At 45.5% G+C, this 18,650-nt stretch overlaps 1 protein-coding gene across 1 annotated transcript; it reads right to left on the bottom strand.

Moving 5' to 3' along the window:
• Window positions 1-10,464: 10,464 nt before the first annotated feature.
• NEFM (neurofilament medium chain) lies at window positions 10,465-17,028 on the bottom strand. Its single transcript, XM_014569064.3, has 3 exons — window positions 15,697-17,028; window positions 14,338-14,462; window positions 10,465-12,354 (listed from the first exon to the last, which is right to left on the bottom strand). The coding sequence occupies exons 1-3, from the start codon at window positions 16,756-16,758 to the stop codon at window positions 11,007-11,009; spliced, it is 2,535 nt and encodes an 844-aa protein (XP_014424550.2). The 5' UTR covers window positions 16,759-17,028; the 3' UTR covers window positions 10,465-11,006.
• Between the last annotated feature and the right edge of the window lie 1,622 nt (window positions 17,029-18,650).

Raw genomic sequence — 18,650 nt, forward strand, 5'->3', positions numbered from 1 at the left:
CAGCACTGAATGTATCAGGACACAGGATGATTCTTCTCCTATCTAGAAGCCAGCACAAGTCTTATGCAACATTTACATCCCACTTAGGTAAACTACAAAGTGAAGGTAAATCAATTTAAGCAAAGATTACTCCAGTTTAAATGCATCTACATCAAGGGTTTGCACAGGCTTACTTAATGGATTTGAAATTGATCTAGTAGGAAACCCAATGCAAGTGTTGTAATATATAGCACTCCTGAGAGATGGAATGAAAGGAGTCAGAGAGCATTTTTAAAATAGTGGATTATTTCCCGCACTCTGCCTTCTAAACCATTCTAGAGATAAAGGGTGTATTTCATTCTGTGCAGGGTTTACATATTTGTTTTTCAATGGCATCTATCTGTGTGATGATGAGACAAGATCTTTGAGGAGTAAGTTGTGTAGTGACAGCATTTAAAGTGATTCCCCCCCTCCCCCTCCCCCCCAGTTCCCATGAACCAGTAGAAAGAGACTAGGGTCTGGTCTATTGCAGGAAATTAGGTTGATATAATTACATTGCTCGGGGGTGTAAAAATCCACAACCCAATTACACTATTGAACCCACCCAGCGTAGACACTGCTAGGTCAAAAGAGCTATGTCTAGACTGCAGGCTTCTTTCAGAAGAACCTTTTTTTGGGAAGAGATCTTCCGAAAAAAACTCTTCTTCTGAAAGAGAGCACCACACACATAAGTTCATCGGAAAAGTGATCTGCTTCTTCAAAAGAGAGCGTCCACACTGAATGAATGCTATCTTGCATTTAAACTGTGATTACTATGACGGAATGGCCACCAAGGCACCTGTGCTTTTTCTTCTTCTTTCAAAAGAACTCCCTCTTCCCCGCCAACACATGCCTTTTTCTGAAAGAGCTCTTTCAGAAAAAGGCTTCTTCCTCATAGAAAGAAGATTACCAATGTTGGAAAAACCCTCTGTTTTTTTTATTTACTTTCAGAAGAGCTCAATTGCAGTGTGGACAAAACTCTGTAGTGTAGACATATCGTAGAATTCTCCTGTTGACTTAACTACTTCCTCTTGGATTAACCTGTGGGAATGGGGTGACCCCTCCTATTGGTGTAGGTGTCTTCATAGAAGTGCTGAAGCGTTGTTGCTGTGCCAGTTTGTGGTTTCTGTGTAGTGGTTTCCGTGTAGACAAGCCATATTGGAGTTTAGCAAGAAGGTATCCAGGAAACAATCTTGTCCACACATATGGGTAACAGACATAAGGCATAATTTGTAAGGTTGAGAGTAATTCAATGCCAGCACAATGTTTCAAGACTCATGCTGGATTCTCTGCACCATTTTAAAATAAAAAAACAGTTTTTTTCTAAAAGAGCTGCTGTAGGAATTGTGGGGAAGCTCTCTGGCCTGTATTATCAGATCACCTCTCTTATATCATCCGTACTGGCCTCTCCAAGCTTGTTTTGCTTGTTTTTGTGCAATAAAAGAGTCCAGACTGGATGACCAGAAGACAACAGGGGCCGGGCAGGGAGTCGGAACAGCACTGTCAAAGCTAGGTTTTCTAACTCTGCTGGCATCGGGTAATGCTCGTGAACCTAGCCGACTCTGAATGCTTTTCCTTTTCAACATCTTTCTTGGACGGGACAGTTTCTTTCCAAACTCAGCCCATTCTGCTAACAACGATCAATGTACGCTATTAGATTCCAGCGATTTGAAACACACGTGTCTCTCCCTTTCCAGTGAAACACAGAACAACCGTTCATGGCAATGATGGTAAAAAGGGTGCAGAAATCACGAGCAATGCAGATTGGTATTTGATTAGAAGGCAGGAGAACTTCAAACCACCTGATCCTCCCTGGGTCTTTTGCTAAGTGATTTTTCTGGCCACCAAAGCAGCATTTAAGTGCAGCAATGTGTTGTCAATATGAAATAGAATATTTGGAATTTCATCTATGCCTTTCTTAGACAAGCCTGTAGCTGCCACATCCGTAGGCACGGCAGTCTGATCCGACAGGCAGAACTCCCATAGACTTCAGGATTGGGCCCCAGGATGTTTAAGCATAAATTAGTGGGCCTGCTTCCCACCTGACGGCTTGATTCAGCAGAACCCTCAGCACCTATAACTCACACTGACATCAAACTCCTCAACATTTCACAAGATAGAGCCCTCTAGGCAGTGTTCCCTCTAATCTTTTTCCATCCATGTGTAGAATGAATTTTGTTATGTGCACCCGGGCATGTATAGATGTGCACCACCAGTAGTAACACTTGCTGCCAGCTGTGAAAGGCTGTGGGCACACTGCTAATCAGTGGGGAGACATTTGAATCTCTCCTGGGGGGCTGCCTAAGTGCTCAGCTTATAAGGAATACTGCCTCTAGGATGGGGTGGGCAATTATAGAGCAGTGTTCAAGAAGGTTAGCCCCTGGTGGGCTACCGTCGCTATATTGACATGCATAGCTGCAGGGACTGGCAATTGCAGCTCCCATTGGCTGCGGATCGCTGTTCCTGGCCAATGGGAGCAGCAGGAAGTGGCATGGACCAGGACACCACTTCCTGCAGCTCCCATTGGCTTGGAATGGTGATCTGCAGCTAATGGGAACTGCTATCGCCGGTACCTGCAGTCATGAAGGTAGATATAGCGGTGGGGGCCCACCAGGCGCTAACCCTGGAACCTCAACTCCACCTGCAATTTGCAAATCAAGATAAAAAAAGCCTGGTGAGGCTCCTGTAATCAAAGTTTTCCTCTGGCTACCCTTTTCTTGTAGAAGATCCCATTTATCTCCCCAAGCTTACCCCTTTTGAATATGCTGCAGGCTAGTTGGAAGAAAGGTCTAGAGGTTTAAGCCAGTCCTTTAGGAAATGCACGTGAAACAGACAGGAAATTGTACTGCAAATATTAACAGGCTGCAGGGATTGCTCAAGCCTGGAGTTTTGCTGTGCTGTTAAAAAAGAACAGGGCAATCTGTATTTGCTGTGCAGGGGAGCTCAAACAGACCCCAGGGCACCTAGTTGTTCTACTAGAAACACTTGTTTCCTGTTTATAAACCTGCAAGCTCTTTTTGACGCAATGCAGTAAACCAGACCAGCAGAGGGGAAACAGGAAGAAACTTTTCCTCCTCTTCCTTTAGTCTGGGCATCATTTTAGGGGAATCAGCGAAGTTACTATCCCCAATCTCTGTCTTTATTACAAGATCTATTGTGTCCCATTCTCCACCCCTCCATACTGCGATGGGACACAGTAGATGAGCAGATGATCAGAATTGGCTTCAAATCAATGATTTTTCTCATGAATCAAGTTGCTTTTGTTTATGATCCTACTAGGTAGAACAAAATGCCCGTAAGCCTCTGGATGCTGTATTAGCTAAATATTTCACCGTTAATTATTTGTTGCTTTCCTTTCTATTTAAAATCAGTTTTGTGTATTGTTGGGGGATTAAAAGCCACAAAGGAAAAAGAAGTTAAACCCCGTTGTTGAGTGTAATGTGTGATGTACCCTGGGAATGGGGACTCATCTGTACATCCTGTGAATTACAGCTGCTTGCGTCTTAGAAAATAACCATATTTTTCTTCTTCTAAACTGGTGTATATTTCCGGAAAATGTAGGAACTGGTGGCAGTAGCCAAAACAAGTCATTTTGCAAGCAGGTGTTGTATGCATAAGATTCCTACCAAACAGCCTCCCCCATGAATCTCAATCCTGATCTATATTTTCTTTACTCACCTTTGTCTTATCCCTTATTTGAACAGTGGTGGGGCTTTTCTGCTGCTTATTAATTATCCATTAGTAATTTTTGGCCTTATCCAACGCCACTGATGTCACTGGAGCTACTTCCATACTGCAGCGCTATTTCAGGATACCAAAATAGCTATTCTGCACCTTTTTGAGCATGCCTGAAATATATTTCGAAATATAACAGGCTCCCTATTTTGAGGTCCCTGCAAACCTCATTCCACAAGGATTAAGGGACATTTCAGAATAGCAATTTATTTCTAAATAAGTGCTGTGTAGACAGCGCCAAATTTTGAAATAAACTATTTTGAAACTGACTCAAAATAAGCTACACAATTTGCATAGCTCAAATTGCATAGCTTTTTTTGAGTGAGGGGTGCAGTGTAGACACACATTGGTAGTCTAGTGGTACTCTTTGTATATATTTGTCCTTAAATTTACACACACATATCCGGCACACAAACATTCAGGTTTTTTAAATTCCTTTCATGTGGGCTTTTTGGATTGATTAATGAACTTCTCTGGGGTTCCAAACTAATTAGCCCCTTAAGTGATTATGCTAAAAAAGTAACTGGTACAAATCAGGCAAATGAAATAGTCATTTATGGCCCCCATGAGCTGAATTTACTCTCTCTTCAAACTGAGTTTGATATGAGATGTCAGCCGACCAAACCCCAGGGCAAAATTAAATATTAATTTAATCCCAGAAATGCACTATTATAAATATTTAGAAATAGATGTTATTCTGTTACTTATTCCTTCTTGTGCTGTGTTTCCTGTGGGTTCTTCAAATGGAGATATTTACTTTGGGAAATATCCTGAATTCACTAACATGCTTCATCAACGTTTACAGCTAGAAAATCTACAGCTAGAAAATAGTTGTTTCTTTTGCTCAAAAGATTGATGATACAAAACAAACTTTGACAATGGACAGGCCTCTGTGACCTTTGCTTTTCGTGTTTTCTAGTATCACATTTCTTTGCACCTCCCAGACTAAGTTTTTTTAAATATCTCCTGGTTATTTTAAGCCGACATGTAGATTTTGTACCCATTCAGATAAACCATTTTAGAAACCAATGTAGTTAAGTTGGTGTAACCCCCTAGCACGGATGCTATTATATGGCTTTAAAAGTATTTATGTTCATATATATGATTTATAACTTGACTGTAATGAGGTTTACAAACAGAAGAGAGAAAGGAACCTTCCCCATTACCCCCAGCACAGCTGCATGGACTGTCAATCATGGTGAAAAGCACCCGCAGATGGGACCAATAAAGAAGATGAGCCCAGCTATAGAGCAAGGAGAACAGAGTGAGATGAGGAGGTAGAAAGGCTTAAGTCAGTGAAGCGGTAACCGCCCCAGCCAGCCCATTCTGGAGAAACTGACATGAAGATGGAGAAATGGTCTGAGGTAAATAGGATGAAGTTCAATGAGGACAGATGCAAAGTGCTCCACTTAGGAAGGAACAATCAGTTTCACACATACAGAAAGGGAAGCGACTTTCTAGGAAGAAGTCCTGCAAAATGGGATCTAAGGGTCATAGTGGACCACAAGCTAAATGTGAGTCACAGTGTGACACTGTTGCAAAAAAAGCCAACATGATTCTGGGATGCAGTAACAGGAGTGTTGTGAGCAAGACACGAGAATTCGTTCTTCCGCTCTGCTCTGATTAGGCCTCAGTTGGAGTATCGTGTCCAATTCTGAGCACCACATTTCAAGAAAGATGTGGAGAAATTGGAGAAGGTCCAGAGAAGAGCAACAAGAATGATGAAAGGTCTAGAGAACATGACCTGTGAAGGAAGACTGAAAGAACAGGGCTTGTTTAGTTTAGAAAAGAGAAGACTGAGAAGGGACATGGTAGCAGTTTTCAGGTATCTAAAAGTGTGTCACAAGGAGGAGGGAGACACATTGTTCTCCTTGGCCTCTGAGGATAGGACAAGAAGCAATGGGCTTAAACTGCAGCAAGGGAGGTTTAGGTTGGACATCAGGAAAAACTTCCTAACTGTCAGGGTGGTTAAACACTGGGTGGTTAAACAGGTGGTTAAACAGGGTGGTTAAACAGGTGGTTAAAGTTGCCTAGGGAGGTTGTGGAATCTCCATCTCTGGAGATATTTAAGAGTAGGTTAGATAAATGTCTATCAGGGATGGTCTAGATGATGCTTGGTCTCGCCGTGAGCTCAGGGGACTGGACTCGATGACCTCTCGAGGTCCCTTCCACTGTTCTATGATTCTTTGATTCTAAGATGAAGGAAGATGGCAAGCTCTGAATTTCAATGGTAGGCTCATTTTAGGTCTGGGCTAATTGAGACTGACTAGAGCAACAGCCATTAGGAGACAGCTGGGCCCTCTAGAGGAGCTGCCCCACGAGCCTGGCACTAGACATACAACACGTGTGGTAAGACTGTCTGTGGAGAGTGTAGGTTCTCCCAGGCAGGGACTGACTGTTACAGGTGTGTACAATGCCTACCACAATGGTGCTGTCGCAATACAAATTAACACGAGGAAGCGCCTCTGGAACTCACTTGTGTAATCAAATGAAATTGAATCCTGTTTGCCTCTCTGGCCCCCTAGGCCAATGGTGAAGAACCTTTCTCCTATCAGGGTCTAATGGGGCCTCCAGAAAAAAATCACTCCTGGGCCAACCACAGCCCTGTGGGGGAGGGGCAAAGGTCTGGGGCTTTTCCTAGGCTCCAGCATGGGGTCAAAGAGGTAGGGTTTGGGATGTGGGAGGGAGACTGGAACAAGGGGCTTAAGTGTGGGAGGGAGAGCGGGCTCCGATTGGGTCTTCAGGCTGAGGGGTGGGACTGGGGATAAAGGGTGCAGGAGGGGGCTCCAGGCTGGAGCCAAGCAGTTTGGGATGTAGGAGTAAGCTCAGGGCAAGGGGGTTGGAGTGTGAGTGCAGAGTGCGGGCAGGAGTTAGGGTGCTGTGGTGGCCTCAGGGCTGGACATGGAGGCTCTGGGAGGGAGTTTGGGTGGGGGTTGGGGCTCAGGGCTGAGGCAGGAGGTCGGGGTGCAGGGCGCTTACCTCAGGTGGCTGCTGGTCCGAGGTGCAGCAGGACTAAGACAGGTTTCCTGCTTGCCCTGGCCCCACACCACTCTTGGAAGCTGCTGGCATGTCCCTGCAGCCCTGAGAGGCAGGTGGCTCTGCATGGTGCCCTTTCTTATAGGTGCCACCCTTGCAGCTCCCATTGGCCATGGTTTCTGGCCAATAGGAGCTGTGGGGGCCTCCCTTGCAGGCCAGGACAGCTTGAGGAGCTTCCGTGATTGCCACCAGCCAGTGCTCACAGCGACAAGCCAGCAGGGTATGCACGTGGGGTGAAGGCTCTGTGCCAGGAGCCCGATGAAATTAAGCAGGGGGCTGAAGGTTCCCCACCCCTGCCCAAGACTGAGAGTGGAAGACTGCAGGGCCTTCTGAATTTCACAAAGTCTGTGGTTTCTCAGAGACCTTTAGATGGATAGCACTGTGGGCAAGGCACATGCTGTGTCCATCCAGCTCAGCATTCCATCTTCTGAGAGCCACCAACACCAAGTGCTCCACGGGTAATTAACAGAATTAAACCAAACAAACTACTACTCCCTATTAAATTCATTGGGTGACTCCTAGTTCTTGTGTTACCAGGTGTACCTAACATTTCCATGTTCACTTTCTCCATACCAGTCAAGATTTTATAGACCCCATCATACCCCCTTTGGTCATTTCTTTTCCAAGACGAAAAGTCCCAGTCTTTTTAATCTCTCCTTGTACAGAAGTTGTTTTATATCCCTAATGATTTTATTGCCCTTCACGGTAGCTTTCCTAATTCCAGTAAATCTTTATAGAGATTGGGTGATCAAACTTGCATGCGTATTCCAGATTTGAGTGTAATGTGCGTTTCTATAGAGGCATCATGGTATTTTGTGTTTTATTATATTCCTAGTGGGTCCTAACATTAGCTTTTTTGACTGTCGCTGCACATTGAGTGGATTTTTTCAGAGAACTATCCACAATGGCCCCAAGATCTCTTTCTTGAGTATTAATCATTAAGTTAGACTCCATCATTTTGTAGGCATGTTTTCTAATGTACATTATGTTGTATTTATCAACACTGAATTTCACCTGCCATTTTGTTGCTCAGCCCCTCAGGTGTGTGAGAGCCTTTTGCAGTCTGCTTTGAACTTAACTATCTTGTGTAATTTTGTATCATCTGCAAATTTCATTATTTCATTGTGTGTACCCCTTCTTTTAGATTGTCTATGACTATGTTGACCAATACTGACCTCCAGGGGACACCGCTGTTTACCGTCCTCTCTCAATTCTGAAAACTGACAAATTATTCCTGCTTTTTGTTTCTCTTTTAACCAGTTACTGATCCAGAAAAGGCCCTTCCCTCTGATCCCATGACTGCTTTCTTTCTTTAAGAGCCTTTGGTGAGGGACCTTGTAAAAGGCTTTCTAAAAAAATAAGCTATAGTCACTGGATCATACTTGGAAGTTAAATATCACTGCATACCATTCTTCATTCTGATTGACTTAAAGGACAGAACTGTGTGGTTCTGTTAGTTGGTATATTATGCATAAAAGTGGAATTTTATATATATGAACGGCACAAGGGTGTTCGTTAAGGCAATATATATAGAGAGAAATCTTTTATGAATGAACTGGCTATAGAGATGCTGCCATTTAATTTACTATTTTTTGCTTTAATTAAACATCAGCCATCCAGCAATCAGTTGAGGATAGATTTCATTAATGATAATAACGGGAGAAACATTCATTATTTTGCTACACAAAAGGGGCTTCAATTTATTTGAAAAGTTTTCTCTACTGTAGACATTTTACATTTCCTTTAGCTACGAACACACACATCTCCTTCAATTAAACAACTATTTGCATTTCAATGATTGATGAGTTAAGAATAACACCCCCCCCCCCCCAAAGATATTAAGCAAATTCACTGATTTTTGAGCAGGACTACATTTAGCCAATGAAAATCAGGATGCTTCTAATTCTGAGTACAGACAGCTAAAAAGCATTGGCAATTCTTTTCAATGACAGTATTGTACATCTTCTATTTAACTGATGTACTAAGGTAATAGGAAGCAAGTAGTACTTATTTGAACTTCTATAACATTAATTAGACTCATATGATTTATCTTATAATAGGTCATATTTGGTCTAATATTCTGTTGGAATAAATTTGAGGTGCTCCACTGACTTCAATAGAGCTATGATGATTTACACCAAATGAGCATTTTTATTTGTGATTTTTTAGATCTCGTTTTATTGATTAAACTTTAGTAAATCATAGACTTAATTCTCCACTGTCTTGCACCTTATGTAGTCATTTGAGTGCTACAGTAATACAAGCACCAATTTACATGTGTGAAAAACAGGTGTAAAATCAGAGTGGACATGTTCCTGTCCACTTTATTCAAATCTCTTTGATCACACAAGACAGAAGCCCCAGGAGAATCAAGTCCCATTCATATTGCTCTTTTCTTCTTTGTGTTTTATTGTGTGTTATAACTTTTATTTTCGATATAGGTTGGAATTCACAGAGCCATTGCTCCTAGTCAGTTTAATGGTTGCCTTTAATGGAATCTGATTTAGGCCAATGTGGAGCACTTTGGAAAATTGCATCCTTTGTTCTCATTTCAGTGGGATGAAATTGAGGCTTTCTTTTCGGTTTTCTGACTGACTCATAAGATGATGTAATTGGACAGTAGACAACTGGAGCTGTGTGCCTGGAATAATCTCATGACTATAATTTTTAAAAAATGTACAACTATTTAAAAAGCTATCAATGATCTTTAATGTAAACATTGCCTGTACGGCAGTTTTCTCTGAGTATAGTTATTCTTAATTTTTGATCTGTGTAATGGTGTTTTGCATTGACAATGAAGGGTCTTGGGGATGAGTTGGGGAGCAGATGCTTATAGGGATTTGGTCCTGGAGGTCTCCTGGAGGCTAGAGCAGTAGCCATCAGCAGTCACTGACTTTTGATGGGTATATGGAAACCTTTGTGAAATGGATTTATGGTTCCCAGCCCACTTACTAATGGACAGACACCTCTATCCAAAACCCATCACAATCCCAGCTGGCTGATTTGGTGACAGTGTCAATTAACGTCAAGGACTGTATGGCCCCGAGAGTTTCTTCCATCCCTAGGGTGGTGCCTACAGCCAGGGATAGAGTATGTGTGGGAAACTCAAATTACTCCTCCTCCTGCTTTAAAACATCAAATCTTGTCCCCGCTACTCACCCAAATGGTTCTATGTGGTGACTGGAACAATACACAAGTTTGCAGGATGTGACCCAACTGAAACCTTTGCTTTGTAGGGCTGTGAATCTGGACCCTTTTGCAAACATGTGAGTTCCAATCCAACACCCCCTGAATTTCAATAGAAATATTCCAATGGACATTGGATCAAACTGTTAAAGGAAAGAAGCTCAGATACCTTCATATTCTTTTGCAAATCTCTTTCCATTTCCCCATCCCTGGGAGACAGCTTAGAAAAAAAGGCATGTTGCAGATGAACAAATATTCCGTTGTTTGACATTGTTTCTGTAAAATTACAAGTAATTTGTTCACTCAAAAATTGCATTTTTTTCTAAGCTCTCTCTCCATGGTTGAGAAATGCAAAGAGGATTGCAAAAAGGGGAAGCAATTTGTATACGGAAGCTAATTTGCTATTAATTCTGAATAATTTATATATATAAAAAAACCTGGGGAGAGATTAAACTCATTAGAGAAACTCCACAGAATAAGACATGTTTCCAATATGACCTTTATTGAGCAAGTACTGCTGTGACGGTTCTACATCGAACAACAAAAGGTTGCATACTGTGAATGTCAACTAGGTTCTCCCATGAACAAAAGTCCATCTTAATTGCACCAGTGAGGTAAACATAATTATTCATAAGTAGCTTTTTTTAAGGCTAGGAGAAATCTGGTTTTTTTCATGATTGTTTTTTTTTCTGTTTGTTTTTGGCTCAGTTGGTTCTTTGCATAATACCTCTTAAGACGTTCCTCAGATGTGTTCCTCCGACAGTTTAGGGAATTCAAAAGCTTCCTTTCCTCATGCATTTTATTTATTTATGTATGTTATTCCCCAAGTTCTGTGGAGGGAGTACATCTTGAGCTGGCATGCATTTCCCCCCAAAATTGCACACAAAAAAAAGTAAAATATAGTGTGTCTGGAGACTCCATGAGAGAACCTGTTTTGCTTTAAAGCTGTCACTCACATGCATTTTGCAGCTGTCATATGGCTTAACCTTTTTCACCGACCCAAATTCTTTTGATTTTTGTAATAACTATTTTTAATCGCTACCTTTTACTTCTTTTATAACAGCATGTGAAGTGACTTTCTCAACCTTCTTGGTGGACACTAGTTTCTCTTCAAAAGATTCCTCGTGTTCCTCTACCTTTTGGGTGACAGTCACAGACTTGGTGATGTATTTGGTCGTACTGTCCCCGTCGTCGCTAGTGATTTTTTCCACCTTTTTGGTTACCACAACTTTCTCTTCAGCCTTTCCTTTCTTCTCTTCGGATGGGCTCACATCCAGGCCATTGGTGACCACACCCTTGTCTTCCCCTTCAACTTCTTTTTCTTTGGATTTCTCCTCCTCCTTGTCATCCACCTCCCCGTTCACTGCAATGTCTTCTTTCATGGATTCCTTGGAGGTCTTGTCACTTTCTTTTCCTTTACTGCCTTCGTCCTTCACTTTGGACTCTTTCTCTACGCTGACTTTTGTTACCTTTGTGACAGAGATGGTCTCTTCCACCACTGCCTTTTCTTCTTTCACTGGGGATCCCGCCTTCTCTGGAGTTCCTGCCTTCTCTGGAGACCCCGTCTTCTCTGGAGACCCCGCCTTCTTCTCTTCCTTTGTTTCCTCCTCTTTACCTCCCGTCTCCACTTTCTCTTCTTCACTTTCTCCTCCTTCAGCTTCTTCTGATTCCTTCTGCTCTTCTTTGGCCTCTTCCGCTGCAGGAGATTTAGGTGGCGATTTTGCTAGAGGTGTTTTCAGTTTTTCCACCTTCTCTTCCACTGCAGCCTCCTCAACTTCTTCCTCGGCCTCTTCCTCACTCTTTCCTTCAGGTTCCTTTTCTTTCTTGGTCTCAGCCTCAGCTTTTTCTCCCTCAGCTTCAGCCTCACCTTCTTCTTCTCCCTCTTCCTGCTCAGCATCCTCACCCGCTTCTTCTGCTTCTTCCTTTTCAGAACCTCCTTCTTCTGCTGCATCAGATTTTGCAGCTTCCTCCTCTTCCTCCTCTTCTTCTGCTTTCTCTTCTTCTTCTTCTTCTTCTTCTTCTTCTTCAGCTTTGGGTGCAGCTGCTTTCACGGGCGCTTTCTTTTCAGCTACAATCTCCTCTTCCACGGCTTCTTCCTCTTCGGCTTCTTCTTCCTTCTTCTGTTCTTCCTTCCTTGCCAGTTCTTCTGCAATGGCTGCCAAGGCATCATCCATTTCTGACTTCTCATCCTCCACTTTTGTCTCTTCGATGATTTCTTCTACAAATTTGTGCTGGACCTTTAGCTTTGGCGGCTCCGCTTTGGATTTCTGTATTTTACTAGATGATATTGTGACTGTGGGTTGCCTGTGTGTAAATGTGGGACCAGTAATGCTTCCCGAGAAGGCACTGAATCTCGTCTCTTCACCCTCTAGTAGTTTCCTATGGAAATAAAGAGAGGGGGAAGTTAGCATGGAAAATAGCTACAGTGTTGCAGAGAAAGAGAAAGCACATTCCACCTGCTTGAAACACCTAACCATGGAGAAATTTTTCCATGATCATTGGACATCTATCCATTGACTTCAATAGGATTTGGATCAGGCATCTTATCATAGAATCCTAAGGTTGGAAGAGACCTCAGGAGGTCAAAGAGTCCCCCTGCCCAAGGCAGGACCAACCCCAACAAAATCATCCCAGCCAGGGCTTTGTCAAGATGGGACTTAAAAACCTCTAATGGAACCCATTCCAGTGCTTCAGCACCCTCCTAGGGGAAAAAATTCCTAATATCCTCTCCGACTGCAACTTGAGATCTTTGCTCCTCATTCTGTCATCTGTCACCTCTGAGAACAGCCTCTCTCCATCCTCTTTGGTACCCCTCCCTTCAGGTAGTTGAAGGCTGCTATCAAATCCCCCCTCACTCTTCTCTTCTGTAGACTAAATAAGACAGAAATCCTCCAGTCCCCCAGACTCTCCTCATAAGTCATGTACTCCAGCCCCCTCTTGTCCCTTACTGTAATATCTGGTGCCGAATGCTTTCCTTAGCTCAATTTATATCTGCGGATTGTTATTCCTTGATCATAAAGATTTTTGCTTAGTAAAAACTTATCATGAAAATGCATCAGCCACATTGCCAGACTGGTGTGAATCAGCATAGGTCAGAACATAGTCATTCACTTCAGTGTGGTCTTGCTGATTTACTCCAGCTGAGGATAGGGCTGTGTTCCCTGTCAGCGATGCACTTGTGCGGACACTCGGGAGAGATTCCAGTGCTGCTCAGCGGATTAGTGCCCACTGCTAGGTTTGTATTCTTCTTGGTGGTGTGCACTTGCATATGCCTCGGTGCACATAATAAAATGTATTCTACATGCGGACTGAAAAAATCTCCACATGGATGGGAAAGATTAGAGGGAACATTTGGCCCTATAGGTTTAAAATATAAATATTATGGCTTGGACTGTTAAAACCAATTAGGGCATTTGAATCCCCATTTCTCATTTATCTCAGCATTCAAATCCTTTATGATTTGAAACTCAGCCATAATATTATGCACCAGATTTAAACTATGTTAACCATGGCAATAAAATATCTATTCTCTCTATGCATATCTGATCACAGTCCTTGCACTTCGCAGGGTGCTAAAGATGTCTGCTTCCCAATCATCCGTTTTGATGTTATTTATATTCAGAAATGCATTTTTGCATCTAATCCTCTGACCCCAAAAAATCAGTGCTTTCATGTTTCATTTTGAAGCTGATATTGCAGTCATATATTTATATATGAAGCGACCTTGTTTAAAAAATAAATAGGCAAAAAAAAAAGTTACAAAACCAATGCCAAAGAAGCTAGAAACATCCTGCCAGATGATGGCTATAGCAGGTACATCTCTGCTCCAGGATTCCTTCGCGAAGGATCTGAAGGAAAGTTAAGGAAGAAGAGTTGAAGTGCAGATTAACAGTGCTCATTTGATACAAACCATATCCTAAAATAACAAGAGGGATTAAAACAATGCACGATATTGGCGCACCATGTTCGAAGAGAAGGGAAATAAAACAATGATAGATTAAAAACTGTCACCTGCATCCTGCTTTTGCAACCAAACAAGCGCAGAGGGCTGCATTATGAAAGCATTGCACTGCAGTCTAATGGCTCTAGCCCATTCCCAGGGAAGTTAACGGGAGTTTTGTTACTGACTTTCACAGAGCAGAATTAACTCCGAAAAATTTCTTATTGCTTAGGGGTCTTGAATTTTCACAACTCTGAAAAAAGGGCTAATAATTTGGCCAGATGTCTATTCCTGCATTTGTTTGAGGCTTAAAGGAAAATTGTTGCCAATCATAAAAGCAGTTGGGGCAGAGGTTGGTTGGAACCAGCAGCACCTGCAGTGCAGTTAGTATTCCAGACACATCCACGGCATTCCTATGGTACCTGTATGCAGCAATTTCAATATCCAGAGCCATCTTGACATTGAGGAGATCCTGGTATTCCCTCAAATGACGCGCCATTTCCCATTTTGTACCCCGCAGCTCGTTTTCCAACTGCTGAATCGTGTCCTGCAACAGACACAGAAAATCCCCGCGTCATTAGGACATTCACAACCAGAAAGCATCTTTGCCCGGATAACAGTCTGAACTCTCAACGGCAGCACTGGAAAAGTTCTGCATGGAAGCCGGTTAAAAGCCCGCTCTGAAACCCAAGGGCAAAGAAGGGGATAGAGGGCAAAAGGAGGCTGATCATGGCCTCATTGTCTTATTATTTCGCAAATAATGGTGCCTGGCATTAATGCATTTGGGGCCTGATTCTGCAGTCCTTACTCAGGCAAAATGCCTTTTGATGGAGTATTACCCCGGTAAAGACTGTGGGTTAGACCTTTCGACTCCCCCCCTCCCCAACTATTTTAAGATATTTATGAGCTATCAGCAATCTACTGGAAAGAGTTAAAAGCTTTGTTAAAACGTTTAGAAAAGCCTTTTTAAACCTTGGGTCAGGCTATTCTCTTCTCCCCAACAGCAAACTGTAGCTATATATTTGCAAATTGTTACAAATATAGAGGATACTAGAACACTAGATCTGCAGGGGACCTGCAGGCAGGTCTCCAATGATGAAGCTTCCACAACCCCCCCTAGGCAATTCATTCCAGTGTTTAACCACCCTGACAGTCAGGAAGTTTTTCCTAATGTCCAACCTAAACCTCCCTTGTTGCTGTTTAAGCCCATTGCTTCTTGTCCTATCCTCAGAAGTCAGGGGGAGCAATTTTCCTCCTTCTTCCTTGTAACATCTCAGGTCTTCTGCTTCTGTCTTTAGACTGTAGTTAAAGGTTTGCGTAGTAAACCGAAGTGGGGAATGGAGGGCGTACGCTAACGGTGAAACGGATCGAACCAGAACTGTTGTAAATATTAAAAATGCGCCTTGTAAAGAGGTACTGGGGCCTCCCCGATTGCCAGCGAACCGAGCCAAAGTTTTCAGGCAAAGCTCAACGATTAGACGTTGGGCTGCATTGCGCCAGCTCTGTTTTTGCATCCATGCCAATTTTGCACAGGAGACGTGTGTGTGTGTGTGTGTGGTGGGGAGGGTTAAAACTTTTTTTTGCATCTTTGCGGGTGTTTCCCCCCGCCGCCCCCCCGCATCATTTGCACACCCGCGGTAACTCCTCGCCCGCGCGCCTGCCCCGCGCGCGTTCGCTCCGCAGCGCGCAAGTTCCTGCTGCATTTTTGGGGGAGGGAAGGGGGAGAGGGGGTTGGGGCTGCGCAACCCCACAATCTCCTGGCGCCCCAGCCCGGCCCTTACCTGGTAGGTGGTAAGATCGTGGTTGTGGCGCTCCTCGATGTCGTTCAGCTGCCGCTCCAGGGACTCCTTGGTGCCCCGCACCGACTCCAGCTCCACGCTCTTGGACTGCAGCTGCCGGCGGTACTCGGCGATCTCCTCCTTGGCCGTGCGGATGGCCTCTTTGTTCTGCTCCGCCGCCTCGGTGAGCTTGGCATAGCGGCACCGGAACCACTCCTCGGCCTGGTGCATGTTCTGGTCGGAGTGGCACTCCAGCTGGCTGCGGATCTCCTTGAGCGCGGCGGTGAGGTCGGTCTTCAGGTAGTCCTTCCTCTCCACCGTGACATGGGACGCCTGGATCTGGGCCAGCAGCTCGGCCACCTCCTCCTCGTGGTTGCCCCGCAGGAAGGCCACCTCGTCCTGCAGCGACTGCACCTTCTTGTCCAGCTCCACCTTGACCATGGAGGCCTCCTCGATGTCCTTGCGCAGAGCGCGGATGGTGGCCTCGGTCTCCTCGTGCAGGCGGGCCTCCTCCTCGAAGCGCTCCTTCAGCCGCTGGATGTCCTCCTCCACGTGCTCCGAGTCCAGCTGGACCTGCGCCTTCTCGTGGTTCACCAGCTCCAGCGTCCCGCGCAGCTCCCGCAGCTCTTGCTCGTAGGCGTCGCCCAGCTGCGAGCGCCCGGCTTGCTTCTGGCGCAGCGCCGCGATCTCCGCCTCCAGCGCCTTGTTCTGCTGCTCCAGGCCGTGCACCTTCTCGATGTAGCCGGCGAAGCGGTCGTTCAGCCCCTGCAGCTGCTCCTTCTCGTTGGAGCGGCTCAGCTTGAAGTCGCCGCCGCCGTTGAGCAGCGAGGACTGGCTGAGGTCCAGGCTCTCCGAGGAGCTCAGCACGGTGGAGCCATAGGAGAGCCGCGGCGCGCCCAGCGTGGCGCGCTTGTACGAGGAGGAGACGGTGCTCGGAGAGCCCCGGGACCAGGACTGCGACCTGAAGCCGCTGGACGGGGAGGCGCTGGCCCGGGTGTAGGTGGCCCGGCTCTCGGTCACCCTCCGGTAGGAGGGGTTGCCGAGCGTTTCCAGGGTGTAGCTCATCTTGGAAGACTTGGGGATGTGTGCGGCTTTCACAGCGCGGCTCCTGCCTCCGCCCGCGCCTTATATACCGATGCTGGCCGGCAGCAGCCGGGGCTGCTGCAGCCACATGCTCCGGGGGGGCGGGCCAGAGAGCTCCACGTGGCCGCGAGAGGCGCCACAGCCAGCACCGGGGCCCTCCCCCCGGCTGCTGCCCCCGCCCACCTGCTCAGCCAGCGCTTCTTCCAGGCTCTCGCTCTCCCCCCTCCCCGTCTCCTCCCCTGCCCTCTGCTTCTTTTTTTCTCTTCTTCTCTCCCCTCCCCCTTCTCTCCTCCCCTGCCCTCTGCTTTTTTCTTTCGCTTCTCCCCTCCCCTCCCCTCCCCTCTCCTCCCCTCCCCTCCCCTTCTTTCTTTCTTTCTTTCTTTCTTTCTTTCTTTCTTTCTTTCTTTCTTTCTTTCTTTCTTTCTTTCTTTCTTTCTTTCTTTCTTTCTTTCTTTCTTTCTTTCTTTCTTCCTTCCTTCCTTCCTTCCTTCCTTCCTTCCTTCCTTCCTTCCTCTAACCCCCTTCTCTTCCCCCTTCTACCCTTCCCCCATCTCCTCCATTTCTACCCCATCCCTTTTCGCTTCCCCTCTCTTCCTATCTGCCCTCCCCATCCTCGCCCCCCCTTCCTCTCCTCTCCTTCCTCCCCCTCCCTCCTCGCTGCCACCGACCGTATGGAGCAAAGCACAATGGAGCAGGGCCAATTCACTGCCTGCAAGAGCCCAGCGGTCAGCCCGCTCTCTAGGGAGGTGGGGGTGGGGGTGCCGGGTGTCTCCAGGGGGGATCCGGGCAGGCTTTCCGCGCTAGATGTAGGGCAGCGCCCACTGAACACGCTGGGGAGGCAGGTAAGGTCTGTGTGTGTGTCGGGGGGTGCAGGAGCGAGCGAGCCATGGCGGCTTCAGCACCAAGGCCAGCGACACGGGCGGCTGGGGCCCGGCTGGCAGAGGGCAGCCCTGCAGGATCCAACCCCACGTCTCCGGCTGGTTGGTCTGGGGCTGTGATTCCCCCTCCCCCATCCCCAATAGCTAGACCACAGCCCGGCTGGCATGCGGCGTGTCTCCAGCAAGCAGCGAGCGAGCGGGGAGCCGGGGCTCCATCTGCAATGCAGAGCAGCAGAAAGGCTCCGAGAGGGACCCGGGCACCCCTCCTGAACCCGTTGCCTTTAACACACAGTGCCAGGAATTGCTGCCCAGATGAATCACGGGGAGCAGGGAGGAGAGGGGGTGAAAGAAATCACAGCCCCCTCCCAGCAAAGATCTGACACCTGAAGGTCAACAATGCCCTGGGAAATAAAGCACAGGGTTGGGGGATTGATAGGAAAATGGGGGAGGGGTCTGCTGTGTGCTACCCGAAAGCACCAGCAGTGGCTTCCGATTATTAGGGATAAATAATAATAATAAAAAAAAGCAGAAACGTGAAATTCTACAGAAGAAAGTTGATTGCATTTTAGCATGTAACAATTGCAGGGATAGGACATCCCCATTGTAATTGGTGCAGGTAAACAAGACTTTTTGAAAATTCCCTTGAATCTAAAGTCTTTTATTGCTCATTTCCTGGCTCTTGGCTTCTTTCTTTCTTTCTTTCTTTCTTTCTTTCTTTCTTTCTTTCTTTCTTTCTTTCTTTCTTTCTTTCTTTCTTTCTTTCTTTCTTTCTTTCTTTCTTTCTTTCTTTCTTTCTTTCTTTCATCCATCTATCTATCTATCTATCTATCTATCTATCTATCTATCTATCTATCTATCTATCTATCTATCTATCTATCTATCTATCTATCTATCTATCTATCTATCTATCTATGCCAGGTTGTATTTTCTCTTTGAAGACTTGTGAACACTTATGCTTTGGTGGCACAGTGTAATTTTTGATGAGTACATGGTGGT

The sequence above is a fragment of the Pelodiscus sinensis genome, chromosome 28 (genome assembly GCF_049634645.1).
Source record: "Pelodiscus sinensis isolate JC-2024 chromosome 28, ASM4963464v1, whole genome shotgun sequence".
In the NCBI taxonomy this organism is placed as follows: Eukaryota; Metazoa; Chordata; order Testudines; family Trionychidae; genus Pelodiscus; species Pelodiscus sinensis.